General features: G+C 40.7%; 1 protein-coding gene across 1 annotated transcript in view; it reads right to left on the bottom strand.

Moving 5' to 3' along the window:
* The window catches only part of LOC137645405 (acidic fibroblast growth factor intracellular-binding protein-like), a 138,050-nt gene that overhangs the window by 6,809 nt on the left and 104,583 nt on the right, over positions 1-26,658 (bottom strand). Inside the window, exon 6 of the mRNA XM_068378209.1 lies at positions 2,129-2,289. Within this exon, the coding sequence (XP_068234310.1) occupies positions 2,211-2,289 (79 nt within the window). The 3' untranslated portion in view covers positions 2,129-2,210. The remainder of the gene's footprint in view (positions 1-2,128; positions 2,290-26,658) is intronic.

Here is a 26,658-nt window from a genome sequence, read left to right on the forward strand (position 1 = left end):
TTCCTCGGTGGTGAGCTCTTCGTGATGCTCATGGACGAGTTCGGTGATGTCATCTTCATCCACCTCCAGACCCATGGACTTGCCAAGGGATACAATCTCTTCGACGTCTTCCTCGGCGGCAAGCACAGGTTCATTCTCGGGGCCAAAACCTTCGAAATCTCTGGGAGCAACAGCATCAGGCCAAAGCTTCTTCCAAGCGGAATTCAGGGTCCGACGAGTTACTCCCTCCCAAGCCTGATCAATGATCTTTAAGCAGTGTACGATATTGAAGTGGCTCCTCCAAAATTCACGCAAAGTTAAGTTGGTGCTTTGCGTGACATAAAAGCACTGCTTAAATAAGTGCTTGGTGTACAGCTTCTTAAAATTAGAGATGACTTGCTGGTCCATGGGCTGGAGGATAGGGGTGGTATTCGGTGGAAGATACAACACCTTGATGAATTTGTATTCGTCGATGATATCATCTTCGAGTCAGGGGGGGTGAGCAGGTGCATTGTCCAAACAAAGCAAGCACTTCAAAGGCAAATTCCTCTCTTGAAGATACTTCTTGATAGCAGGGCCGAAAACTACGTTTACCCATTCAACAAAGATATGCCTAGTAACCCAAGCCTTAGAATTAGAACGCCATAGAACATGTAGAAGGTCTTTATTAATTCTATGTGCTTTAAATGCCCTAGGGTTTTCGGAATGGTAAACTAACAAAGGCTTAATTTTGCAGTCCCCGCTGGCGTTGGCACAAAGCGCAAGAGTCAACCGATCCTTCATTGGCTTATGTCCAGGCATTTTCTTCTCTTCAGCGGTAATGTACGTTCAACTAGGCATCTTTTTCCAAAACAGACCGGTTTCATCACAGTTGAAAACCTGCTGCTCTACGTAACCTTCCTCCACCACGATGCTTTCGAACTTTTTAACAAAGTCTTTAGCAGCCTTAGTGTCCAAACTCGAAGCTTCTCCATGACGAACAACTGAATGAATCCTGGTCTGTTTCCTAAATTTCTCGAACCAACCTCGAGATGCCTTGAATTCCTCCGTCGTAGGATCGGCTGAACTCTACCCCGCGTCACCCCGAGAGCGCGCCGCCTTCAAGTCACTGTAGATAGCGCTGGCCTTCTCACAAATGATCGTTTCCGTGATCGTATCACCAACAATCTCCTTGTCCTTTATCCAGATCAACAAAAGGTGTTCCATCTCTTCCAGAGTAGGGCTACGACTTTTAGAAATAATCGTGATCCCCTTCGAAGGTTTCACTGCTTTAATGGCTGACTTTTATTTTATGATCGTCAAGATCGTAGACATATTCCGGCCATATTGTTTAGCCAAATCGCTAACACGTACACCTCGCTCATGCTTTTCTATGATTTCCTGCATTAATTCTAATGAAAGCATAGACTTCCTCTTTTTCTCACCACTGCTACTACTTCATGAACAGAAACTAAGCTTTTTAGGACCCATGATTACGGAACACAGAAAACAACACGTGAAAAGGCAAGATAAAAAAACTGTTAAAACTGACCGAATAGAGGACAACCAAACGATGCGCACGCAATGAGAAGACTAATCAAGGTGACGCTCGATTGGCGTCCCTCTGATGTGCTGCCGTCTAGCAGCGTCAACAACAAACTACACTGGACACTTTCGAGAAAATTCCACGGGTAAGTGTATTGTTTACTTCGTATGTTGGAGCAACACGTTGTATGTTGAGACAGAAATTTGGTCGAATTTTACTTCGTATGTTGGAAAATTTGTATGTTAGGACAATCGTATGTAGAGGTTCCACTGTATATATATATATATATATATATATATATATATATATATATATATATATATATATATATATATATATATATATATACAGTAGATATAGATATAGATATAGATACATATATATATATATATATATATATATATATATATATATATATATATATATATATATATATATATATATATATATATATATATATATATATATATATATATATATAAAAAATGATATTCAAGAAACTTATGTGACAATGGGGTTGAAATACTTAATATGGATTTTCATGTGTACGAAAAGGGCAATTATAAGTAAGGGTTTGTGGGGGACCAAATATAAATACAGAAGGCTGCTCTAAGAACTACAAACCTTTTTTAAGCCTGGGTCATTCAGATGGAACCTTCTCTTGAACTGTGGCAGTACGGGTTAGTCGCAACGGAGGGGCGTGGCGTCATGAATGGTATAACTGGCAGATGCATACCCGCATGGTGTTCATGTACCTCTCCCATGTTGATTGCAGGGAATGATTACTGCAATTAGTAAAAACAACTGAAATACAAAGATACTTCATAACGAATAAAAAAGATGGAATGAACAACATGAATAGGGTTGTTATTCCATTTTTCTCCTCATCATAAAACAAATTTTCTGTCTATAGAAAATATACAAAACTATTCATTATAAGGTCCACTAAATATAACGCCTCTTGTCAAAATACATATTAATATAAATACCCATATTTCTGCACAACTTGACATATTTTATTATATTTCTATAAGAAAGATGCCTAACTACATTATATTCCATAAGCTTATTATTTTAAATGCAACAATATAATGGGCAATTTTTCACAATTCTCATGTTCTGATATAAATGATAATAAAAAACAAGGTGACTTTTTTAGTACAAAGGTATTCATGCATATCTTATTTTGTACTAACATAGATTCATCTCATGCATATCAAAATCTTTGATGGTATGTGCATGTACATACATATACATACACACACACACACACACACACACACACATATATATATATATATATATATATATATATATATATATATATATATATATATATATACTTATAAATATTTACATATATATATATATATATATATATATATATATATATATATATATATATATATATATATATATATATATATATATATATATATATATATATATATATACTGTATATATATATATATATATATATATATATATATATATATATATATATATATATATATATATATATATATATATATATATATATATATACACAAAGGTCATTCAGTCTCATGAATGCCTTAATGTGAAAAACATAATTGACTATCTTAATTAATCTTGTTAATTTGCAAGGTAAAAGACGAAATAAGCAATTTATACTGTCTTCTGCCCTGTATTGTTTCATTATTGCCTAAACCCCCTTCTCAATTTTTATTACCCTATTTACTGGTCTCTGTTCTCCTACTTACTTGTATTTAAAAGTAAAACATGGGAATGAAGAAAAAAGGTCTGTCACTTATAAATGGCTGACGTGTTTAATAGACAAGAGAAAAGCACTATCAACTCTGAGAATAAACCTACAGATACACAGGCCTTATACAATTAGCTGCCTCAGTTTTTGTGTGGTCTGGTTACTTAGCTAAGAGTAATAGTTTGCTAGAAAGATAATATATATATATATATATATATATATATATATATATATATATATATATATATATATATATATATATATATATATATATATATATATATATATATATATATATATATATATATATATATATATATATATATATATATATATATATATATATATATATATATATATATATATATATATATATATATATATAAACATTCTTTTATCATTACAGTGGGAGTGTTGCTGTTTTTCATGTCAGCGTAGTGTGGCGTTCTCGAGGGCGGAGAAACATTCTCTTACAGTCTCTTCCCCTTTGACACCAGACAACCAATAGGCTGGTGGCCTCACCTGGTCCTCCGAGTGCAGCAACTCTGCCTCCGCCTTAGGGGAGTTGTGAATACTCCTCTGTTTGGATGTCGATGTCGCTTACTCCCTGCTAGTTCCCATCGTCGGAGGGAAGACCGCTTGCAGCCTACCCAGAGGTCAACTTCAGCCTTGCTCCTCTTTGCTAGGGATGCCGCTCTCCCTCGTTACGTGGGCAGCGGCATATCCTGTGCCTCTCGGAAACACCTTTCCCGCCTGCGGCTTAGGCTGTTCTCGCAAGTGATTCTTCTTCAGCTAATTAAATTTATATTTGAATAAAAATGTTATTCTGACTTTCCTACTGCACTATTGATGCCCCTCTCCTTCATTCAGCGGTGACAGCTGGCAAAGGGAGTGCTTAGACTTTAGCTTGTTCCTGTGCCTCTAAGGGGAAGCCTTTCCCGTCCGCGGGTTAGGTTGTCCTCCCGAGAGCTTTTTTTTTTTTTTCTGTGCTAGTAGCCAATGTAAGTTTTGCAAAGTTGGATGATCTAGCAAGTCTCCACCTTCTTCACCTGCACCTGTGGCAGTACCGGACCACCGGAGCAGTGGCTGTTTAGAACTCGTTTGAGTTCTTCACGTAACCCCTTCTGGGGGAACCTAGAAACAAGTTTTGGCTTCGTTTCTCAAACAACACTTTATGTCAACCTTCAATTTGAGCTAGAGCTTGCTGAGGGGAAGCAAAGAGTGCTGTCTGGAGATTCGCCTCCAAGTGTTGGAATTTTCTCTTCCGAGGGAAAGTCCCTCCACCAACCATTTCGGCAATCTTCCTACTTGCGGGGAGAATTGTTGACAGCGGCAGCAGATATTGGTTGCATTTTTCTGTCCGTGGGAGAGAGTTCATTCACCTGTTCAGTCTCCCCTTCAGGGAATTCCTCCAGCAGAAATTGAATTCATCTATTCCTGTCCGTCGTTCTTTGGGTAACCCCTTAGGGGGGAACCCAGAAAACAAGCTTTGGCTTTGTTCTCAGATAACACTCGATGTCAACCTTCAATTTAAGCTAGAGCTCATTGAGGGGCAGCTGAGAGTGCTGACCAGGGGTTTGCCTCCAGGTATTAGAACTTTCCCCTCTGAGGGAGAATCCCTCCACCAGCTTCTGATCGGCAATCTTACTCCTTGCAGGGGAATTGCCGACATGGGCAGCAGATGTTCATCGCCTTTCCTGTCCGCGGGAGACTATTCCTTCACCTGTTCGGTCTCCTCTTCATGGAATTCCTCCAGCAGAAATTGAAATCCTCCATTCCCCGCTTTTTCCTCTTCGGGAGCAGGCCTCGTCGCCCAGCACTCGTCTCGTCTAGATTCATCTTTCCAGCAAGTCTTGTCTCCCCAGCACACTCGTCTCACCCTGCAGACTCGTTACACCCAGCCAACTCTTCTCGCCAACAGACTCGCCTCTTCCAGCCCTGCTGTAGCTACACCGTCACCTGACGATTGCCTACGATCATCCTTCAACTCGTGACCGCTGATGTTAGTCGTTCGCCAGCTCAAGATAGTCACTCGCCAGCTGGTGATCGCCACTCGCCAGCTCGTGATCGCCACTCGCCAGCTTGAGATCATCACTCGCCAGCTCGTGATCATCACTCGCCAGCTTGTGAAACTCACTCTCCACACTGTTCACCAGCTCATCGTTCGGCAGTTTATGATCGTCACTCGCCATTCGCCGGCTCACCGTTTACCAGGTCACTGTTTGCTAGGTCGTCATTCGCCAACTCACCGTTTGCCAGCTTGCCGTTTGCCAGTTTGCCAGCTCACTGTTCGCCAGCTTGCCGTTCGCCAGGCCGCCGTTTGCCAACTCTCCGATTGATAGCTCGCCGTTCACCAGCACACCGTTCGCCAGCTTGCCATTCGCAAGCTCGCTGTTCGCCAGCGCATGATTGTCACTCGCCTGCTCAGGATCGCCACCAGTCAGCTCTCTTCTAGTTTGCTGTTTGTATCAGCAACCGCTTCCAGTACCTTATGGCTTTCCTCTAGCTACTTTTCCTTCCAAGGTAAAGTTACTCTTCGTGACGATCTATTCTGGCTGAGACCTTCGCTTCAAGCAAGCATACTGTTCTTCCCTGTGTGACTCTCCAGCTTCTCTAGTCATCGGAGAGTATCCTCATCTAGATGACATAGAACGTCTTTCCCTCGTCTCTTCGGGTTGCACTACTTCTGTAGCTCTTCCAACATGCAGTAGAAGGAGTTTAGCACACATTTCCTTCATGGAGCATCTCAGGTTTTAACAAGGGTTTTACCCTTGTGTCAACCACTGGTTCTACAGGATCTGCCTCGTTCTACGAAAACTTTAGGATGACTGGCTGATCCTAACAGCCTCAATGGCTTACCAAAACTTCTCCTTGAATTTACCACAATCTGAGGATTGGCGTAAATCTCAAGAGATATCCCGACTTCCTTATCGGAGACAGGTATCCTTAGAAAAGTTCATTGTCATCAACCTGGAGAAGTTTTCCACAAAACGATGGGGTCCAAGGCGGAGGATGGCCATAGCTCTTCTTTCTTCAAGATACTCTTTCTACAAGCAGTGGTTACATATCATATGTCACTGTTTTCCCTCTGATTAATCAAGCCCACATTGGTCTCCGTCGAATCCATCCTCAGGGGCAGCCAGATCCCAGGTGTTTCAGCATGAGGGATCTTACTTTCCTCTAGTTCTCTACGAGACCCGGGCAGGAGACGGGGCTGAAAAGAAGGTTGACAGATGAGTCTCATCCGAGGAGTCAACCTCCTTGTTTTCCCTTCCCTGGATTTGAATCTCCCTTCAGAGGCGTCAAAGAAAGGGAGGGCCATGCAGGTACCATCATTTAATCTCCTTAGGATGCAATCTTCTTACTTTCAGGAAGTATCACCTACAGCGGCAACAGATGATTGGTTGTTTTTCCCACCCACAAGAAAGACATCCTTCACCTGTTTGGTCTCCCTTTCGTATGTCTGCTCCCCTTCCAAGGGAGGCTCCCTCCTCCAGCCTCTGTTCAGCCATCTTCCTGTTTGCGGGAAGAATCGTCGACAGCAGCAACAGACCTTGGTCTCTTTTTCCCATCCAGAGTAAAGACTTCCTTCACTGATGGATCTCCCCGTTGGTGATTTCTCCGGGGAGAACTGGACTCATCCATTCCCTTCCATTGCTCTTCGGAGCAAGCAACGTTGTTGGCAGTCTCGTCACGCTATAAGACTCGGCTTGCCCATCAGACTCATCTCTCAAGCAAGACTTGTAACACCTAGCTGACACGTCTACAGCTCCCGACGGAGATCCCGAGAGAACTCGTTCCCCGACAAGATCTATTCTTACAGCCACATGTGAACATCTTTCACAAAGCCGTAGCTTCGTTGCGACTTCACGCCTGGAGACTATCCAGCTCCTGCTCTCTCAGAGGGTCCCCTTTCCCCAATAAGTTAAGAAGAGGATGCCAGGATACCTGTGTAAATTTTTGGCTTTGGTCTTCCAGGCCAAGTGGACTGTCTTCTGTGGTTAGGGTTGTGGAAAGGTTATCTTTCCCTTCAATGCCACTGTTCCAGTAATAGAGGAGTTCCTCATTTACCTTTGGGAGGAAAGCCACCGCTCATCCTTGAGCCTCGTCTTCAGACTAAAAGGAATTAACCTTACCTTTATGTCGGCGTCGCCTCTCTTCATATGGAGTTTCAAGCCTACCTGCCCTAAGTCGGAAGGAAAACCTCCTCCACGGGGCATGTTCGCTTCCTTCGGCCCCTGAGGGTGCCCCTATGACCCGGGATTCCAAGCAGCAGATCTTCACTTGACGGAGGGTGCCCCTATGACCCGGGATTCCAAGCAGCAGATCTTCACTTGACCTCGAGGACAGGTCCTCTGCTCGTGTTGGCCTCAACCAAGAGAGTTGGCGTACCCCAGATGCCACCTTCAACGTCTCTCATTCACAGAGATAGGCCAGTTAATACTTGACTTTGTTCTCGGAAGATTGGACCCCAGATTCAAGATTTTTGGATTTGGAGTCCTTGATAGCATGGTCTATGATTCAGATCAGCAGCTACTATACCAGGGTTGATAAGTTTAAAGGCTACTCATGAATGGCAGAGGCAAGGGACAGTGACATTACCCTATCAAGCAGGACAATGTCCTAGAGACTGACCATACATCATATGATTAGCACCCAAGCCCCCTCTCCACCCAAGCTAGGACCAAGGAGGGCCAGGCAATAGCTGCTGATGACTCAGTAGATAGATCTATAGGCTCCCCCAAACTCTCCATCCTTAGCTCACAAAGATGGTGAGATTGCAGTGACCAAAGGGTCTAACGAGTTTGAGCGCGACTCGAACCCCAGTCTGGCATTCACCAGTAAGGGATGCTACCACATCAAGGAAACTACAGGAGCTCATCCCCGAGTGTCAGCACTCTTCGTCAATCCAAGGAAGGTCAACAGAAGGATCACCAAGAACACGTTCTCGGCTTGAATTTGCAAGGCACTCACCGAGTATTGAATACGTATCCTTCTCCTCAGAGACCTAGAGCTCAAACTGTAATGTTAGGAGAAGGAGAGTACATTCCCATAGCGTTTATGAAAACTACTCTGTGGCGCAGGCCTTATCAGTGGGCGTCTGAAAGCGTCAAATGACCTTCACCGCCCACTTCCTGTAAGACGTGACCTGTGATGGCTACAACATCACTGGTTTATAATACCTAAAGCACCTTGATGGACAAGTAGAAAATGGGGGAGGGCAGAGTAAACATTGGTTAAGTCAGGGATGAATGACAAAGAATGACTGACTCTTTCTTTCTTTCATCTTCCACCTATGGGATAACAACACAACCGGTACTCTGCAAAGCTGGCCTCCACTGTCTGCAGGTAGAACCATTTCCCTTGTGTAACCTGGTATAGAGAAATATGCAGTAATACCTCTCGATATGAGAGGAGCTGCATACAAATATTTTTATGCTGCGAAACGAGATGCGAAGATATTTACGACTCACATTGCAAAAAATGTTTCACGCTATGAAACGAGGTATGGGACGAGAGCCTGAATTTAAAATTTGCCCGCCGTCAGCAGTAAACTCGCTACGATCCTCCAGCGCTCCCATTGGATGCTAATTACTGCCATACGATCCTGCTCTCCTATTGGCCAGCATCTATTGTACTATCATGCATCTCCGCACTGGCGCTCCTAAGCCATTTTGTTTCAGCAGCGCTATTGTATGCATTAACTTTGTGTTTGTGATTTTGCTTTCGTGACTATTATACTGCATTGTGTTGCGATATTAGCCATGGATCCCAAGAAAGTTGCTGATGTGCAGGGAAAAAAGAAGAGGATGCTTTCAATGGAGACGAAGCTTGAGATGATAAAGAAGTACGAGGCTGGCATGCGATTAAGAGTGATTGCTAAGGAATATGGCCGAAATCTGTCTACGATAGGAACCATCCTAAAAGAGAAGGAAGCCATCAAAGCAGCAATACCTTTTAAGGATATGACTGTTTTTTTCAGCAAGATGAAGTGGAGAGATTGCTGCTTAAATGGATTAAGGACAAGGAAATTGCTGGAGGCACGATTACCCTGACGATAATCTGCCAGAAGGCCAGTGCCATTTTTGGTGATCTCGTGCATGCTCAGGCCGAAGACAACGCAGGAGAAAGGACATAAAAAAAGGCACCCCAAGAGTGCAAGGCTTCTCAAGGGGTAATTTGAAAAATTTAAGAGACGCTCTGGCGTTCAATTGGTGGGGGGTCATGGAGAGGCTGTCAGCTTGGACACCTAAGTGGCCGAAGCTTTTTTTAAGAAATTTGACGAGTTAACTCTCCAGGAAGGCTACAGTTCACAGCAAGTCTTCAACTACGATGAAACTGGACTTTTCTGGAAGAAAATGCCTCGTCGAATGGACATCACGGTGTATAAAAACAAGCTACCCGGGCACAAGCCTATGAAGGACAGGCTTACCCTTGCACTCTGTGCAAATGCCAGTGGGGTTTGTAAGGTGAAGCCCTGCTGGTGTATCACTCTGAGACTCCTCGAACTTTCAAGACTCTCAGAATGATTAAGGAGAAGCTTCCGGTGATGTGGAAGTCAATGCAAAAGCCTGGGTAACAAGAAACTTGTTTACCAAGTGGGCAAACGTTTGTTTCGGCCCGACTATGAAAAAATATTTTGAAGAGAAGTCCCTCTCCCTGAAATGCTTGCTGGTGTTAGACAATGCCACTGCTCACCCTCCTGGCCTCAAGAAAGATATCCTAGTGGAGTATTCGTTTGTTAAGATCCTCTATCTTCCGCCTAACACCACCCCTCTCCTCCAGCCCATGGACCAGCAAGAGATTTCAAACTTTAAGAAGATCTACATGAAATATCTCTTCAAGAGATGTTTCGAAATCCTGGACAGCACAAACCTCATCCTTCATGAATTTTGGAAGGAGATTTTCGATGTTGTGATATACCTCAGATTCAACGATATATCTTGACAGGAGGTTTTGAGGCGCACCTTGAACTCTGCGTGGAGGAAGCTGTGGCCTGATGTCTTCTCTGCACGAGATATCAAAGGTTTCCACGTAGGCCAAGCTGCATACGAAGCCGATGCCAAAAAAGTTGACAACCCTAAACCTGTTGTTTAACCTGAGGTTGTTGAGAAGTCTGGAAGTCGATGAGGACGACATTAATGAGCTTATCGAGGAGCACCAAGAGGAATTTACGATGGACAACCTGAAGGAGTTGGAGGCCATGCCACTGAGCAAAGTTCAGGAACAATTCTAAAGCAACAAGGAGGCTGATGATGATCTACTGACAATGGTAGAATTAAGGAGCTACCATAAAATGGTGGCTCTTGTAGAAAAAAAAAGACACCCAGAAAAAGTTTTCACAGGTCATCTTCTTGACCAGCTTAATGATGTTTACCTGAGTCACTCCAGTAACATTTTAAGAAGCAGACAGAAGCAAGCTTTCTTGAATAGTTTTTAAAGAGGCCATCAGTAATAGTAGGCCAAGAGGAAGCTGAAAGTGATCAAAAAAAAAAAAAAAAAGAAAAAAAAAGAAAAGGGGCAGTGATGAAAACAATACTTAAATTTAGAAAATACAAAACGTAAAGTGAAAAACATACAAAAATTAGAAAAAGGCCCCCTCAAAAATTAATTCAAAGTTTATCGAAAAGTTAAGTGTTAATATTTTCTACCATTTGTTAATGCGTTTCCTAAAATTAAGTGTTAATGTTTTCTGCCATTTATTAATCTGTTTTGTAACGTCAAGTGTTTATGTTTTCTTCCACTTCATTCTCGGACATCACCTCACTCCACAGGTAAGGTTCAACAATTTTGTTACTGTATTTTCCATTTATCATTGCATTGTTGAACTTTCTGCTCTAATGATACATTTAGTTTACAGGTTATTAATGGTTAGGTTATTACTGAATGATTCAAATGGCTATTCAGTAGTACTCTATTTCATTGAGTTTAGCCTTATATTAAACATTTAATGAGGTGTTTTTGTAGGGCTTGGAACAAATTAGGCTATCTACATGTAAAAGGTGACTCACAATATGAAAAAATCATGATAGGAAAGCCACTACGGAACCAATTAATTTTGTATTGTGAGGCATTACATGTACTGTACTTGTTCCCATATCCCCTGGCAAGGAGGGATTGGGTAACGTCTATGGTTGATTCTAAGATTCCTCTGTTTCTATGATTTCTTAACTAGACTAATCACACTGCTAGTATTGCACATTCACGCAGATTGCTTGGGCCGCTAACTGAGCTTTTCACAAATCTTTTAGCGAGGTGTCAGGGTTTCTCCCTCTTACATATGGAACACGTATGGGAAAATCCTGTGTCTGGACTTTCACCCTCTTAAGGAGTGAGTCAATCCCTATAAATAGCGAGGGTTTGTATTAAGTGTTGGAACAAATGACAAATTTGGAAATAATTTGGATTTTTCCTTATGATACAAACCAAAAGCTATTTATACAAATTGGCCTGCCATCACCTGTCCCTCAAAAATTCCTGCCTGCAATAAAAAGTGATGAAACAACACACGTGTATGTGTGTGGGAAGGGGGTGGCTGACTACCCTGCCTACTCTCCCGTTAACTAGCAGTAGGGTAGTTTACACCTTGCTAAAAGTCTTATGGCTACCTCCCAGCTTTGTCAAAAGTATAATCCCTATAAATAGCTACAGGTTTGTATCGTTAGGAAAAATAAAAATTACAGTACTGTACTTCCAAATTTGTAATTTTTCTGTCTTCTTTTTTAAGCATCTTGCTTAGAGAGTCAAGTTCCAGGGTTCTCGTCTGATGAAAACTGGGATATGGAGTAGGTTTTGACAACCATGACCAACTGAGACCTCTTGTGACCTCAGGGCCCATGGCTACCGTAACGTTCCCTATTCCAGTGACCTCATTAGCCACAATGACTTCTCTAGGGCCAATGTCTGTACTCCCAGTATCAGTGATAAGGCCTACTGCTCCCTTGGTGACGGTGACTCCTATTGTTATTATGGTTCCTGTCAGAGGAAAAGAGGAACCCCAAATAGGAGTTTCATTGTTGATGGTCACTAAGACCTCGACTCTTATAAGCGGAAGCCTAGTAATTGGAAGAAGTGCGTATTGCACGCTCATATTCATACTCTTCCAGCTCTTTCCCCTCCTCATCTTTTTCTCATTCTGGTTCTAGCACTCCTACAATCTCCCCTCTCTTTCAGGAGTGGTTAATGTTTCCCAGCTGGCATCTGATTCTGTAAGGATCGGAACTGCGGCCCAGGAGAATGGCAAGGCAATGCTGGTAGCCAAGCTGATTGTAGGTGCACATCCATATGGGAGCCAGAGCACTCTTTCCGTTGTCAAGGTTGGAGGAGCTTGATTGCCCTCCCTCACCCTTCCTACTTAAATGGTAGAGCTGGTCCCTTCTCTTTGACTTTGGTAAACTGGATAAAAAAGATGGTACCTCTCGAGGGCATTGTTACATGCTTGAAAGTAGCCAGCTGCTATAGTTCAGTGGGCAACACTGACAGGCCATAGATCTGAGCTTATGAGCACACGCCATGTTCCCAGTCACTTAGGGAGAGGTACAGGATAATGCTTCTGTGTCTACTTTGATCAAGTGACAGGTCATGGAACTATGCTTATGAGCACAGGGCCATGTTCCCAGTCACTTAGGTACAGGATAATGATTCTATCTCCATTTTGGTTGGGGCCAATGATCATTCTCTCTCCAATGTTGATCACAGCTGAGCTCAGCCTCTTTTGTCATAGGTCCCCGATTACATTACGGGTTCTGTCCTTGGACCAGACCACTTGTATGCATGGGGGAGAGATAGATCTGAGCAGCCTTCCATGCTCATGGTCCTTGTAAGGGACGAGGGAACTTGGGGTTCTCTCGACCCAAAGATGCTGGACTTTGGCCTTGTGCAAACAGACTCAAAGAACCCAGAGTTGAGCTCTCCAATGAAGAGTTGGGTCAGGTAGCCACAGGCACCAGCAACAGGTGGGTCCTTGGTCATTAACCAGGGTTCTGGGCCCCCTTAAGTTTTGAGGCCTTCTCTATAGTTCCCATGATTGAACCTTGCTGGTGTGCTCTAGGACAAAGTGAATGACCAGATCTGCAGACCTACAAATTCACTTGAATCTATCTGGTCCAGCAAAATCTGCTGTCTCTCACCTTCCCCTTTCAGGATAGCGAGTTTATACATGCCTGATTCTTTTACACTATCGAATCTACCAGTTGGCTCTGCAGTGTCTATCCAATCGAGGAGCCTTCCCTTGGAGAGACTCAAACCAAAATTAAAGTTCCTCTCAGCTTTTGAGGCAACAGTCCCTGAGGCTTTAGCCATGGGCACCCCTCTCCAACCTGTCTCGTGAAATGACCAGTGGTCAAGTGTAACGACATACTTTGTACAGATGATGGAGTTATCAGCCCATGATTCCATAGTGAAGCACAGAAGGCTTATGCTGACTGCTGGGAAGACAATAACCTTTCTTGCACACCTATGAGCTTACTGTGTTTTAAAGGGGAAGGATGCCATGATGTATCAATTCTCAAAAGAAGTTGGTCCAGAGGCATCTCTTGTGCTGAAAAACTCCTCGGTTCTGGAGTCCATGTCACTCTTTCCAAAGAGTGTTGTCTAGGCAGCGGTGGAAAAGTGAGGACTGCTTCACAAGATTTTCTGATGCACCATGCAATAGCCTTCAAGGGTCCCGGCCCTTCATAACTGACTGCGGCCATGACTTCGGAATCGGCGGTGAGGAAGGACCCAGCCATTTCTAAGCCACAATCAGGACCAAGAGCAACTTCTACTCAGAAAGGGCTTGTTCATGTGTAGCCCTTTCAAGGCCCCCAATCAAGTCAGTTCAGGAAGAGAGGCAAAGGGAAGAAGGGAAGCAGAGGGAAAAAAGGAGGCAGAGGGGGACCCTTTCCTGCTGTCATGAGCAAGGTAATGTTTGTTGTTGTACCATTAAGTCAAGCTGGCAGTAACATGGTACCGAGCCTATGGTATAGTGTCCATCTGGACAGTTACTTGCAACCTTTTCAGGACTGATGGCCTCCTATATCTTGCAGCTTTCTTGACCTACCTTTCAATAACATCACAAGCCCTGGCTTTATTGGCAGAGATGGAAGGAATGTTGGAGAAGAATGCATTCATATGAGATAGATCCTGGTGAAGTTGATTGGGGCATACAGACCAGATCTCAACCACTCTTGGTTCATGATGCAAATGGTATGGATTGTACTGAATACCATAAAAAAGGAGACTTCATACTTTCGGTGGATCTGAAAGACACGTACTGTCAAGTATCTATCCATCAATCCTCTAGGAAATGGCTCTACTTCTTCCTCAATGGAGGAATGCATCAGTTCAAGACCCTGTTTTTTAGACTATGCACTGCACCGTAGGTGTTTACTCTTGAGTTCATGCCGGTGTCAGCATGAGCCCACTTGCAGGTGATATGTCTCTTGGATAGGTTGATCTTGGCCTCTGCTGACATGCAGTTTCTACATGTTCAAGATTATCTGCTCTCCTATTTCTGTAATCTAAGGATCATGATAAAGTTTGAAAAGTTGTATCTCCCACTCAAACAGAGGTTGAAGTATCTGGGTATACTGACAAATACAGCAGAAGTAAGTGTCTTTTTGGCAGACGGTTACATCAACAAGCGTAGAGGTAGAGCAACTGTTTCTATCCAAAACTATTTCCAGCTTAACTTTGGCAATGTTTTGGTCACCTTTCCTTGCTTGAGATACATTTAGTCTCCAAGGAACCTGCAATCCATCCTGTTCCAGTTGGACAGAAGATTCAGGCTGGTCTTACCTGGTGGCTGGACTAAGAAAAACTTGCCAAGGGAGTTATACTTCCTGTTTCCAGATATACATAGCAGAAAAGTTTCTTTCCTTTTAGGGCTCACTGGGAGTCAACCTATTCGGTACATGACTGAACAGACAGCTCCCAGTGTTGTGTGTTTTAGAATGCTTTCTAACACCCATGGGATCATCTAAATGCCTATGCCTTTCCCCAACTAAGCCTGATTACCAAGCTAATTGACTAAGTGTTGATTATGCATGATTATGCAGAAACTCAGGGTGACCTTAGTAGCTACCAGATGACCCCAAGCTCAGTGGTATCCAAATTTGTTAGCTCTTATGGTCAGAGTTCTGAGAAAACTACTCCCAAGGAATATAGTACTCTCCTCTGTCAGCAGCCCATTCAGCGGTACTGCCAATCTGTGAAGTCATTTGCCCTTCATGATTGGAGATTTTACAGGATCTCTTCCAAGCAAAAGGTTTTACCCAGGGAACTGTACAGTAGATGCATAGGTACCTGCAACAGTCCTCTGCAGGTATCTACCAATGCAAAAGGGTTATCTTCAACGATTGGTGTCGTAGAATGAGTATTTCGATGGTCGGGGAATCTCTAGCACAGATCACGGACTTCCTTGTATATCTTTGCTAAAAAAAAGGGCCTCTCAGTAGTGGCTGTGATATCTGGCTCTTCTGCTTCTTCTTTCCTTACCCTTCCTTGTGGAGGAAGTGGCTGCACTGTTACACACTGAATCTGACATTAAAGACTAAAGACGATAAGGTACATTCTGTGCAGCATTCTTACTAGACTAGATTTGTAAAAAGTAGTTCTCTCACATCCTCCCTTAATAAAGGAGAGGAATGTGGAATGAATGCCAAACCAATTGATCATTATATGCTAAGTATTTAATTTCAGATTGCGTTTCCCGTCCAGGAAAGAAAGATTCCCTCACTGACCGAGTACAGTACCAGGTACATAAACAGGTACTGGTCAGGCCCTATTATTATCATTATTATTATTATTATTATTTATTATTATTATAATTACCATTATTATTACTTGGTAAGCTACAACCCTAGTTGGAAAAGCAAGACTCTAGAAGCCCAAGGGCTTCAGCAGGGAAAATGGCCCAGTGAGGAAAGGAAATTTAGGACATAAACTACAAGTGAAGTAATTAAGAATAAAAATAAAATATCAGCCTACTCATCTGTATGATGGACTAATAGGAGGTTACTATAGTTATCTGTCTGACTCCATTACGAGGCCAGAGAGATAGGCATATTCAAGAGAAGAAAAATAACAAACCAGTTTGGTTCTAAGAGGGGGCTTCATCCCAACAATAAGTGAGTCTTCTTATTCTAAAGGATAAAAGGTTTGCATCTGTAGAAACAAATAACAAACTTTATGTGTAATATGCATTTTTCTTAGCTTACATAAAAAATTGGATTAAAACAAAACAGCTTATGCTAAATATAATTTCAACCCACACACAAAAATATATCCCTCAAAATTTTTCATAAAGTCCACAAAAAGAATAAAATGAACAAATATATCACAGGTAATCTAAAAAAAGTATATCATTCCGCGTAGGGTCAGAGTACTGCAACTGCTGATCCTGGTACTGGTAATTTATAACCACAAACCCCAGTAACAATTGCGAGATAAATATGGAACTGTTAAATCTAAGATGCGGAAATTGTACTATATAATGGCTACTACCTAATGCTTTGATTGAGCATACTGTACAATACAATTTAGGAGTTTAATAATGCGTGCAAAAACTTGCGATAAATGTCTCATCTAAAAATGCATATAATGTATTTTTTTTTTCATGCTAACCCAATACTTATAATTTATATGCATTTGGTCTTTGACTATCCCAGTCACTCTAGTCATGTTCTTAATAAATAAAAGTAAAGTCAGCATACCTTGGTACATAACCACATGAATCCTGGGTCCCAAGCAGGTAATTGCATCATTCTTTTGTTGCCTGGAATCTTAGTTGTGGGGGACCCGGCTAGTGCCGGGAGTCAGGAATTTTTATTATTGCCTTTGCTAAAATTGAAGATTTTGCGAAGGGTATGTATTCACCTACTTGTTTGTTAGTTTATTTACCGTAACTATATGTTTGTTTGTTTGTGAGCAACGTTACATAAAAACTACAGTACCAATTTTGACCAAACTTGGTAGTCGTGATGGGAATGATCCCAGGATGAATCTGCAACATTTGCATAAAGTACATCAAGTACAAGTATGCAGCAGTACTTTGAAATAATCACAATGTTAAGCAAATGGCAAATAATTGTTATTTATTTTTTGTGAAACAATATTACGCAAAAACTACTGAATCAATTTTAACAAACCTTGGGGGACACAACTCAAGGACCAATCTATTAGATTTTGAAGAAAATACATCAAAGTACAAGTATGCAGTACAATTAAAAGCAAAATACAACTACTTGGAATAGTGAAGGCATGCTCTCTACTAATGCCCCTCTAGTTAGTTACTGATTTGCATGAAAAATTAATTGGTGTTTCACATTAAAGTCACTACCTATAATTGGCAGGAATGTCAAATTACATAAAAAGTCAGGCTACTGGACACTTTAGAAATAGCTACCTTGGACCAATAACATTCATCAAGGAGCTCCTAGTGATGAGATTACCCACTGAACCCATGATGCAGCCAAAATTGGAGTTGTATCTACATGGAGAAAATTCTACTAATGACCTTAGAATTAAGAAGTTTGTAGGTTCAAGTCTTTTGTATTTAAATGTGAAGAACTGAGCCCTTACCAATTACATAGCTTATATAGGTAAATGACTTGCCTTGATAAGAACAATCTGAAAGTACATTTCCTGGAACCCTTGATCCATTGAACTTGAAAACAAATATCTCTAACCGGGCACAGTATAAGTTCTGCTTGTCTTTGTCATAGGCTTAAGAGTGCTAGAAGGGCAAAGGTCTTGGCTTCCTTGGGTTTAGTGTCTTCCCTAAAACCTAGCTCTAAAGGATGAACCCATTGAATTCCAATTCTTGGTATAAGAGCAAACAAAGTAGAATTTGTTTAAGGTCTTTCTACTCATATCGACAACACTAATCCAAAGAAAAGACCATCTTCAGTTTGATATACAAAAGGGATGCTTAATTTAAAGCTTCATAAGAAGGGTTAGTGACTCTTTTCAAGCTAACAAAAAATAACATCCATCAAAGATGTTTAATAACTTTTAGAGGATCTACCTTCTCAAAAGGATAATATAGCCTTCCTGGCTGAACTGAGAATCCCATGTCTGGTCTACAATACTCAAAAACAGAGAAAGTAATCTTGTATTTTTCGATACCCAAAACTGGCAGCTTCTTATGTCTTCTCAGAAAGAAGAAAAGAACATGGCTTAAAGGAGATCCACAACCTGACTAGAACAACACCCCCTTCATCACACAACTGGCTCTACCTTGCTTAGTGGAAATTCTTCTACTTCTGCAGCTTTGTCAAATTGCCTCACTGCCAAAATCTAACTTTTTCAGGTTCCTATGGATCTTATGATTTAGTTATTACAAAAGATCTACCAAGGAAAAGCCCAACAATTGTCAAAGATCCTTGCAAATATATAACTATGAAAATCCTACTGACAGATGGGCTGGCTGCTTCCCTTTGCTAAGACTGTCTATAACCTTAATGTATTTTTGGAGGAAACACTACGATGACTTCCACCTCTTTACCCAAAGGAACACTTGTTGAATATGAGTGTGTGGGTAAATCCTTTTAAAGTATGTGACTGTTTAGTGTGGAATTGTTTATGTGCCAAAAGAATGTTTGCCAAACCAGAAACTATAATCTGGATGGAGGGAAGAGGGGTAATGCAATATGGCACATTATCAATCAAGGCATGCAAAGTTGAGTACTTGGTTTAGGAATGTTAGTCAATGAACTAGGAAATCTACCTTCAGCCTAACCTAATCTTCTGAATTGGAAGTGGCTATACAAGCAGCTTAAATCGTGTGATCCAGACCCATTGTCCAAGGACAAAGAAAGGGAAAAAGAAGGAATTAAGGCTTGTCCTGAGGGATTTGATTCTCTATTGCACATTCTTTGAATAACAATACGCTCAAGCAACTCAAAACCTTTATACTTATTACCCTACCTACAACTAAAATATCAGAAAAAGTAGGCTAGGTGGTACTGTATAGTAAAATAGGTTAGACTAATAGCAACACCTATAGCCAACATGGATGGAGCCTTGGCAACACTTACAGCTGACATGGATGAAGCATAAAAGGACAACCTATTGGCTAATGAAAATGAAGGGAAGGAATTGGAAATAACAGGATAACAAGTGGAGGGAAATTGCATGAAATTTAGAGAATTGTTCCATCAAAGAAGGAAATTATAATTCCATCTCTACAATACCTAACCATAGGGTCTATGACTTCTAATAAGAGCTTATTAATTATTTACCACAAACATGATTTTTGAAAGCTGAAGAAGACGTACCATAGTAATCCTGAACTGAGTCCTACAAACATAAAAGCAAACTAAATATACTTAACACCAATTAGGACCATAGATGAAGGTCAACTGACAATCACAATCAATGTAGATGAAATAAGTAAGGAAGCTTGAGTGATTCCCATGGGCTACTACACACAGTAAAATACCACACTGGTTGATTCCCCAGGGGAAAGGGGTATAGGAGTTTGGAGAAAAATACATTTTTTCTATGGTAGAGTTGAAAAGCTCGCACTTCATCAGTATTGGGTATGCAAGTCACAGTTATTGTACATCAAAATAGTAAAGCCTCATATAATCTTAACACTTCCTTAAACACTACATGAAATTGAGATTTTTACGATAGAATGCTTTTTACATGAGATTTCGACTGAAAATACCAAACTTCTCCAATTATGTCCATGAAATGATATTATTTGGATAAGTTATGTAAAGTTAATGTTCCCCAATTCTTTTCTCTTCCAAGTTCACCTCCTCAAATGGACAGTGTTTATCAGTTTGTAGGTAAGTTTGTCTAGTCAAGGCACTAATTCATAGAGCACTTTATATTTTATGCTATTAAATAGAAGGAATCTTCCAACATGAAAAAAGAGAAAATGTTATGCTGCTAATGTTGACATGTACAGCATTACATACGTCAATACTGAATGTGTTAATTTTTGTTATTTTAAGTAATGAGGAGATGAAATGATTTATAGTGAGCACTGCATACAGGAGGATGTAAAAGGGTTGTATATGCATATTAGGGATTGTTTCCCAAGATCCCAGGATCTCATTGCTTTTGTGTCTGGGAAAATTCCCAGGATTTTATTATTCTTTCTGGGAAATCCAGGCTTCTTTTAAAATATGAAAAAGAAAAAATATTATAGCTTCAATAATTACCAACTATTGCCTATAACTGTACCTATTACCTAACACTGTTCTAAACGAGTTAGAAGCATTGCCAGCGAAGTGTTCTTTTGTCTGCAGCAAAACTACTTATTCGCCCTCCGTAAAACGGCTTCTTATTCACCTTTAAGATGAAAATTGTGATGAAATGTTTGCTTTATTCAAATCCACAAAAGAAGGAGTGTCTCAGTCAGGCGACCCAGATCAAAGTCGAACAGCAACGATGTTCGAGAAATCTAAAGTAATAAAAAAAAAAACCAGGGTACATATCCAAAACACCCAAATTAAGTGAGGCGATTAGCAGGGGCATAACTGATGAGTTGAAAATTTTGAAGCAACAAGAGAAAAGACAGCAAACATAACCGAAAGAACAACTGCATTAGAATCTATACCACCCACAGCTGTCGAAGGAGGAGTTTTTTCTAATTGTAGGATTGTTCATCATGAGACTTAGAACTCGTCTAATTGATAAAACCGTTATTTGTTTGTTTTCTACGTTCTTATTTCAACTAAAAATAGTTTGTACTTTGTAGTAACAGCTAGAGGCAAAATTCTATTATTTTTCTACTTTTTTCTATCTTATGAAAAGAGTGAAATATGAATACAGTATATAGTTTTTCTTTCTTTCATATAACTGCCATAGAGGCAGGTTTCATGTAAGTTTATGGTTTTCAGAGTCATTTGAAGACAAACAGTCATTTTGATTCACGACTTTTGTTATTCATGATGACATTATTCTTTTTATCTCTCACCAGGTTTATATTATAAAAAATGTGATCTTATACTGTACAGTGATTACAGTCCTTTTTATTTAAGAATTTGCTTAATTTAAATGAACATATATAATTTTTCTTTCATCAGGTTTATAATGAATTACAAAAGCAAGAGATCAAATAATACATTTTCATACAATTTGTGAAAAGATGTGCCACTTTGTTATTTCAGGAGCAATAACTGTATAAAATCGTGTTTAATCAATCGTAATTTCTACTCATTAATTTCGTTGAAAGCTTCTTTTTTTGTATTATATATTGCTGATATGTCTTTGCCAATTCTTTAAAAATAAAAAAAATCATATGCTATGAGTCTTGCAATATTTCATTACTTGAATAAAGAATATTTGTTTTCATAAAATCCACGGATTTCCCGGGATCCAGGGAAAACTAACCTTTTCCCAAAATCCTGGGATTGGTAAAAGTGTATCAAATGATATTCCCTGATGCATGTGTACGTCTCAAAGCATCAATCCATTTCATATTAGGGAATTGAAGCAACATAATTTTCATGTAAGGGTATAGGCATTATAATATTTCAACCAAAATTTAGCTGAATCTGAACAATGCATCAGAAAATTGCATAACATTGTCACTGCTTGTTCCATGCACTACTTATCAACACCAAATAATGTAAATTACACAATAATACCAACTCCCAAAAAAACCCTGATAACACTTGTAGATAAAAGCTGATTGAAGGTAAGCCAGCAATGAACACTCAAATAAGCAAGAAAAGTTAAAAACTGCCTTGTGAGTTGGTTGTTTAAGACAAAGGCTACAGAAGTTTCCTTTAATGACAAAGCAAAAACTGAGGACAGGCAATAAGGTGAGAATATGGATACTAACTTTTGTGACTTTTTGGTAATCTACTTTCCTCCTGACACTAATGGCTCATTTAAGATTGTAAGCTTAGCCCATATTGCAAGCACGCAGTTCCTCATCCTCATCAATTACAGTATCAAGTACCTCTGGCGGGTGATGGAGCGGGTTGGCAGGAGCAGATCTGCATTGGGCCTGGCAGCTCCTAGCCTGAGTTTTGCATAACGTATGGAACATGTTGGATTTATTTGATGCGAGTTGTCAAATTTTGGAGTGGTATCTGTCTTCAGCAGCCGGATATATGATTGAGCTTCTCTTTTAAGCAGCTGAACAGCTCACCCTTTTGAAAGGAAGGTCCTAAAAAAGGTGGGCCAAACATTTACTCCAGACTTGATCCCAATCTCTAGCCAAACATACTCAGACAACCTACTCTACGATCACAATAAATCACCCCTAAATCAATCACAGGAATCTGGAACATAAAGATGCTCCAAGATTAGAATATTGAAGAAACTTCCTGACCAGGTAGGAGAACTGCTATACAGTAGTTGCCAATAAATTTGTCAAATACAATATTGAGATTCCTGCAATCAGACCAGCCTCCTGGGTGAGGATTCTCTCACCGAGTGGTTGAAGGATACACCTTCTTTTGAAGAAACTTATCAAAGGATTCAGGGTGTGGGTTTTGTTGTGAAGACCACAATGCTAACAAACCTAACTGAGGGTTCATCAAGTACCAATGAAGGCTTATGAACTGGCATATTCCATTGGCAAAAGAATGTTTATTGACACTCATAAGTACTTATGGGCCAGCATTGAATGCTGAAAATATAACTAAAGATAACTTCTACTACAAATGACATGGTAGACTTACTAGGAGATTTAAATACTCGTGTTGGGAAAAAACAAAATTTTATGGGGAGGTATTATAGGTCATCATGGCAGTCAATATGAATGCCAGTGGCCTCAGAATGCTCTTCCTATACACTGATCAAAATCTTGTTATTCCAAACACACCATTCCAACTTAAAGACAAGCTCAAAAACATGGACTACGTCATAACCATGCAGTCAAAATAACGAAGTAAGAATATCTCCAGTCATGTAGGCTACTGTATGGGGCGGAGTGTTGGTTAATTATTGACAAGTGAGATTCATCTCCAAATTCAGAGTTCAACCTGAATTCCACAAGCAGGACACATTTAAGAAATTGAACTATGCTGCACTAAAAAAAAATTTTTGAGGGCCTCTCTTCCTTAGTCAACTTTCCTGAAGAAGATCCAGCTCTACAAACTACCATGAGATGCTGCAGATTTGTGACACCATATACCAATGACCTGAAGAATAAAGGAAAGCACATGATGTATATCTTGTAAACCCCCACTCATCTGCACTGGCCAAACAATGGATAAAGCTCAGGTCAGAGGCCCAATATCAATTACAACTGCTACAGAACTGGTGATGGGTAGAAAGAGTTCAGGAAAATCAAGCCTTTGCCTAACAAAATAACATGCAAGGCTTTTATAATACAGTAAAATTGAATACATTTATGGACATACGACAAGAAAACCATTCCAGTCACTAAACTTGATGGTACAATCATCCTTAAAGAATGAACTTTGATTCTAAACTGCTGGGCTGAGAATGAACTTTGATTCTAAACTGCTGGGCTGAGAATTTCTATGTTATATTGAATCAACATAAAACTATTGATGAGTCAGTAATTTACATTTTCCTTACTTATCACCCATCCAAGAACTCAACAGGCTTCCAGAATTGCATGAAGGTTCGAGAACAATAAAAAACAATAAAGGTAAAAGCTACAGTGCTGACAGTATTTCTGGTAAAAGTTTTCAGCACAAGGAGTACTTTCTCAAGAAGCAACTGCACAAGATCATCTGTGCCCTATGGAGGGGAGAAAAAATATCAAAATCCTGTATAGACTCAATAATACATCCTATCTGTGTGAATAAAAGAGAGATGCGACTGCAACAACAGCCAAGATATTTCCCTTCTATATGCAGATGGTAAATGGCTGGCTACAGTAACATGTATGTATTGTAAATGTAAATGTATATGCAAAATGTAAATATTATATACTGTACAATATAAACACACACATATATACACACACATATATATATATATATATATATATATATATATATATATATATATATATATATATATATATATATATATGATATTTTGATTTTAAATAAATTTTTGAATATACTTACCCGGTGAATATATAATAGCTGCAACTCTGTTGCTCGACAGACAAAAAACAGTAAAAACTCGCCAGCGATCGCTATACAGGTTGCGGGTGTGCCCACCAGCGCCAACTGTCGGCCAGATACCACTCTCGATGTAAACAAAGACTCAATTTCTTCTCATCCCACTGCGTCTCTATTGGGGAGGAAGGGAGGGTCGTTTAATTTATATATTCACCGGGTAAGTATATTCAAAAATTTATTTTATAATTAAAATATCATTTTTAAATATTTAACTTAGCCGGTGAATATATAATAGCTGATTCACACCCAAGGAGGTGGGTAGAGACCAGTTAAATATGTTTACATCGTACAAGCTAAGAGTTTTTATTTCATTTTGGAAGTTATCAATATAACAAAAACAAAATAAATAGGTACCTGGTAAGGAAGTCGACTTAGACGATTACTCTGCCTTGTAAGTACGTCTTCCTTACGGAGCCTCGCGATCCTCTTAGGATGCTGACAGACCCCTAGGAGCTGAAGTATCAAGGGCTGCAACCCATACAACAGGACCTCATCAAACCCCTAATCTGGGCGCTCTCAAGAAATGACTTTGACCACCCGCCAAATCAACCAGGATGCGAAAGGCTTCTTAGCCTTCCGGACAACCCATAAAAACAACATTAAAAACATTTCAAGAGACAGATTAAAAGGATATGGAATTAGGGAATTGTAGTGGTTGAGCCCTCACCCACTACTGCACTCGCTGCTACGAATGGTCCCAGTGTGTAGCAGTTCTCGTAAAGAGACTGGACATCTTTCAAGTAAAATGACGCAAACACTGACTTGCTTCTCCAATAGGTTGCGTCCATTATACTTTGCAGAGATCTATTTTGCTTAAAGGCCACGGAAGTTGCTACAGCTCTAACTTCGTGTGTCTTAACCTTAAGCAAAGATCGGTCTTCCTCACTCAGATGTGAATGAGCTTCTCGTATTAACAATCTGATAAAGTATGACAAAGCATTCTTTGACATAGGCAAGGATGGTTTCTTAACTGAACACCATAAAGCTTCAGATTGGCCTCGTAAAGGTTTAGTACGATCTAAATAGAACTTAAGAGCTCTAACAGGGCATAAGACTCTTTCTAGTTCATTGCCTACGATCTCCGATAAGCTGGGAATATCGAAAGATTTAGGCCAAGGCCGAGAAGGTAGCTCATTTTTGGCTAGAAAACCACGTTGCAGCGAACAAGTAGCTTTTTCCGACGAAAATCCGATGTTCTTGCTGAAGGCATGAATCTCACTGACTCTTTTAGCCGAGGCTAAGCATACCAGGAAAAGAGTCTTAAGAGTGAGATCTTTCAGGGAGGCTGACTGTAAAGGCTCAAACCTGTCTGACATGAGGAATCTTAGTACCACGTCTAAATTCCACACAGGAGTAGCCAAACGACGCTCCTTAGTGGTCTCAATAGACTTAAGGAGGTCTTGCAGATCTTTATTGTTGGAAAGATCTAAGCCTCTATGCCGGAAGACCGATGCCAACATGCTTCTGTAGCCCTTGATAGTGGGAGCTGAAAGGGATCGTCCTTTTCTCAGGTATAAGAGAAAATCAGCTATTTGGGTTACAGAGGTACTGGTCGAGGATACAGAAACTGACTTGCACCAGTCTCGGAAGACTTCCCACTTCGATTGGTAGACTCTAATGGTAAACGCTCTCCTTGCTCTAGCAATCGCACTGGCTGCCTCCTTCGAAAAACCTCTAGCTCTCGAGAGTCTTTCGATAGTCTGAAGGCAGTCAGACGAAGAGCGTGGAGGCTTTGGTGTACCTTCTTTACGTGTGGCTGACGTAGAAGGTCTACTCTTAGAGGAAGACTTCTGGGAACGTCTACTAACCATCGAAGTACCTCGGTGAACCATTCTCTCGCGGGCCAGAGGGGAGCAACTAACGTCAACCTTGTCCCTTCGTGAGAGGCGAACTTCTGCAGTACCTTGTTGACAATCTTCAATGGTGGGAATGCGTAGAGGTCCAGATGTGACCAATCTAGGAGGAAGGCATCTATATGTATTGCTGCTGGGTCCGGGACTGGAGAGCAATAGATTGGAAGCCTCTTGGTCAGCGAGGTTGCAAAGAGATCTATGGTGGGTTGACCCCAAGTGGCCCAAAGTCTCTTGCACACATCCTTGTGGAGGGTCCATTCGGTTGGAATTACTTGCCCTTTCCGACTGAGACAATCTGCTAGGACGTTCAAGTCGCCCTGGATGAACCTCGTTACTAGGGAGATGCCTCGACCTTTTGACCAGATGAGCAGGTCCCTTGCGATCTCGTACAACGTCAGTGAGTGGGTACCTCCTTGTTTGGAGATGTACGCCAAGGCCGTGGTGTTGTCCGAGTTTACTTCCACCACTTTGCCTCGAAGGAGATACTCGAAGCTTTTCAAGGCC

This window comes from Palaemon carinicauda, chromosome 8 (genome assembly GCF_036898095.1).
Source record: "Palaemon carinicauda isolate YSFRI2023 chromosome 8, ASM3689809v2, whole genome shotgun sequence".
Lineage (NCBI taxonomy): Eukaryota > Metazoa > Arthropoda > Malacostraca > Decapoda > Palaemonidae > Palaemon > Palaemon carinicauda.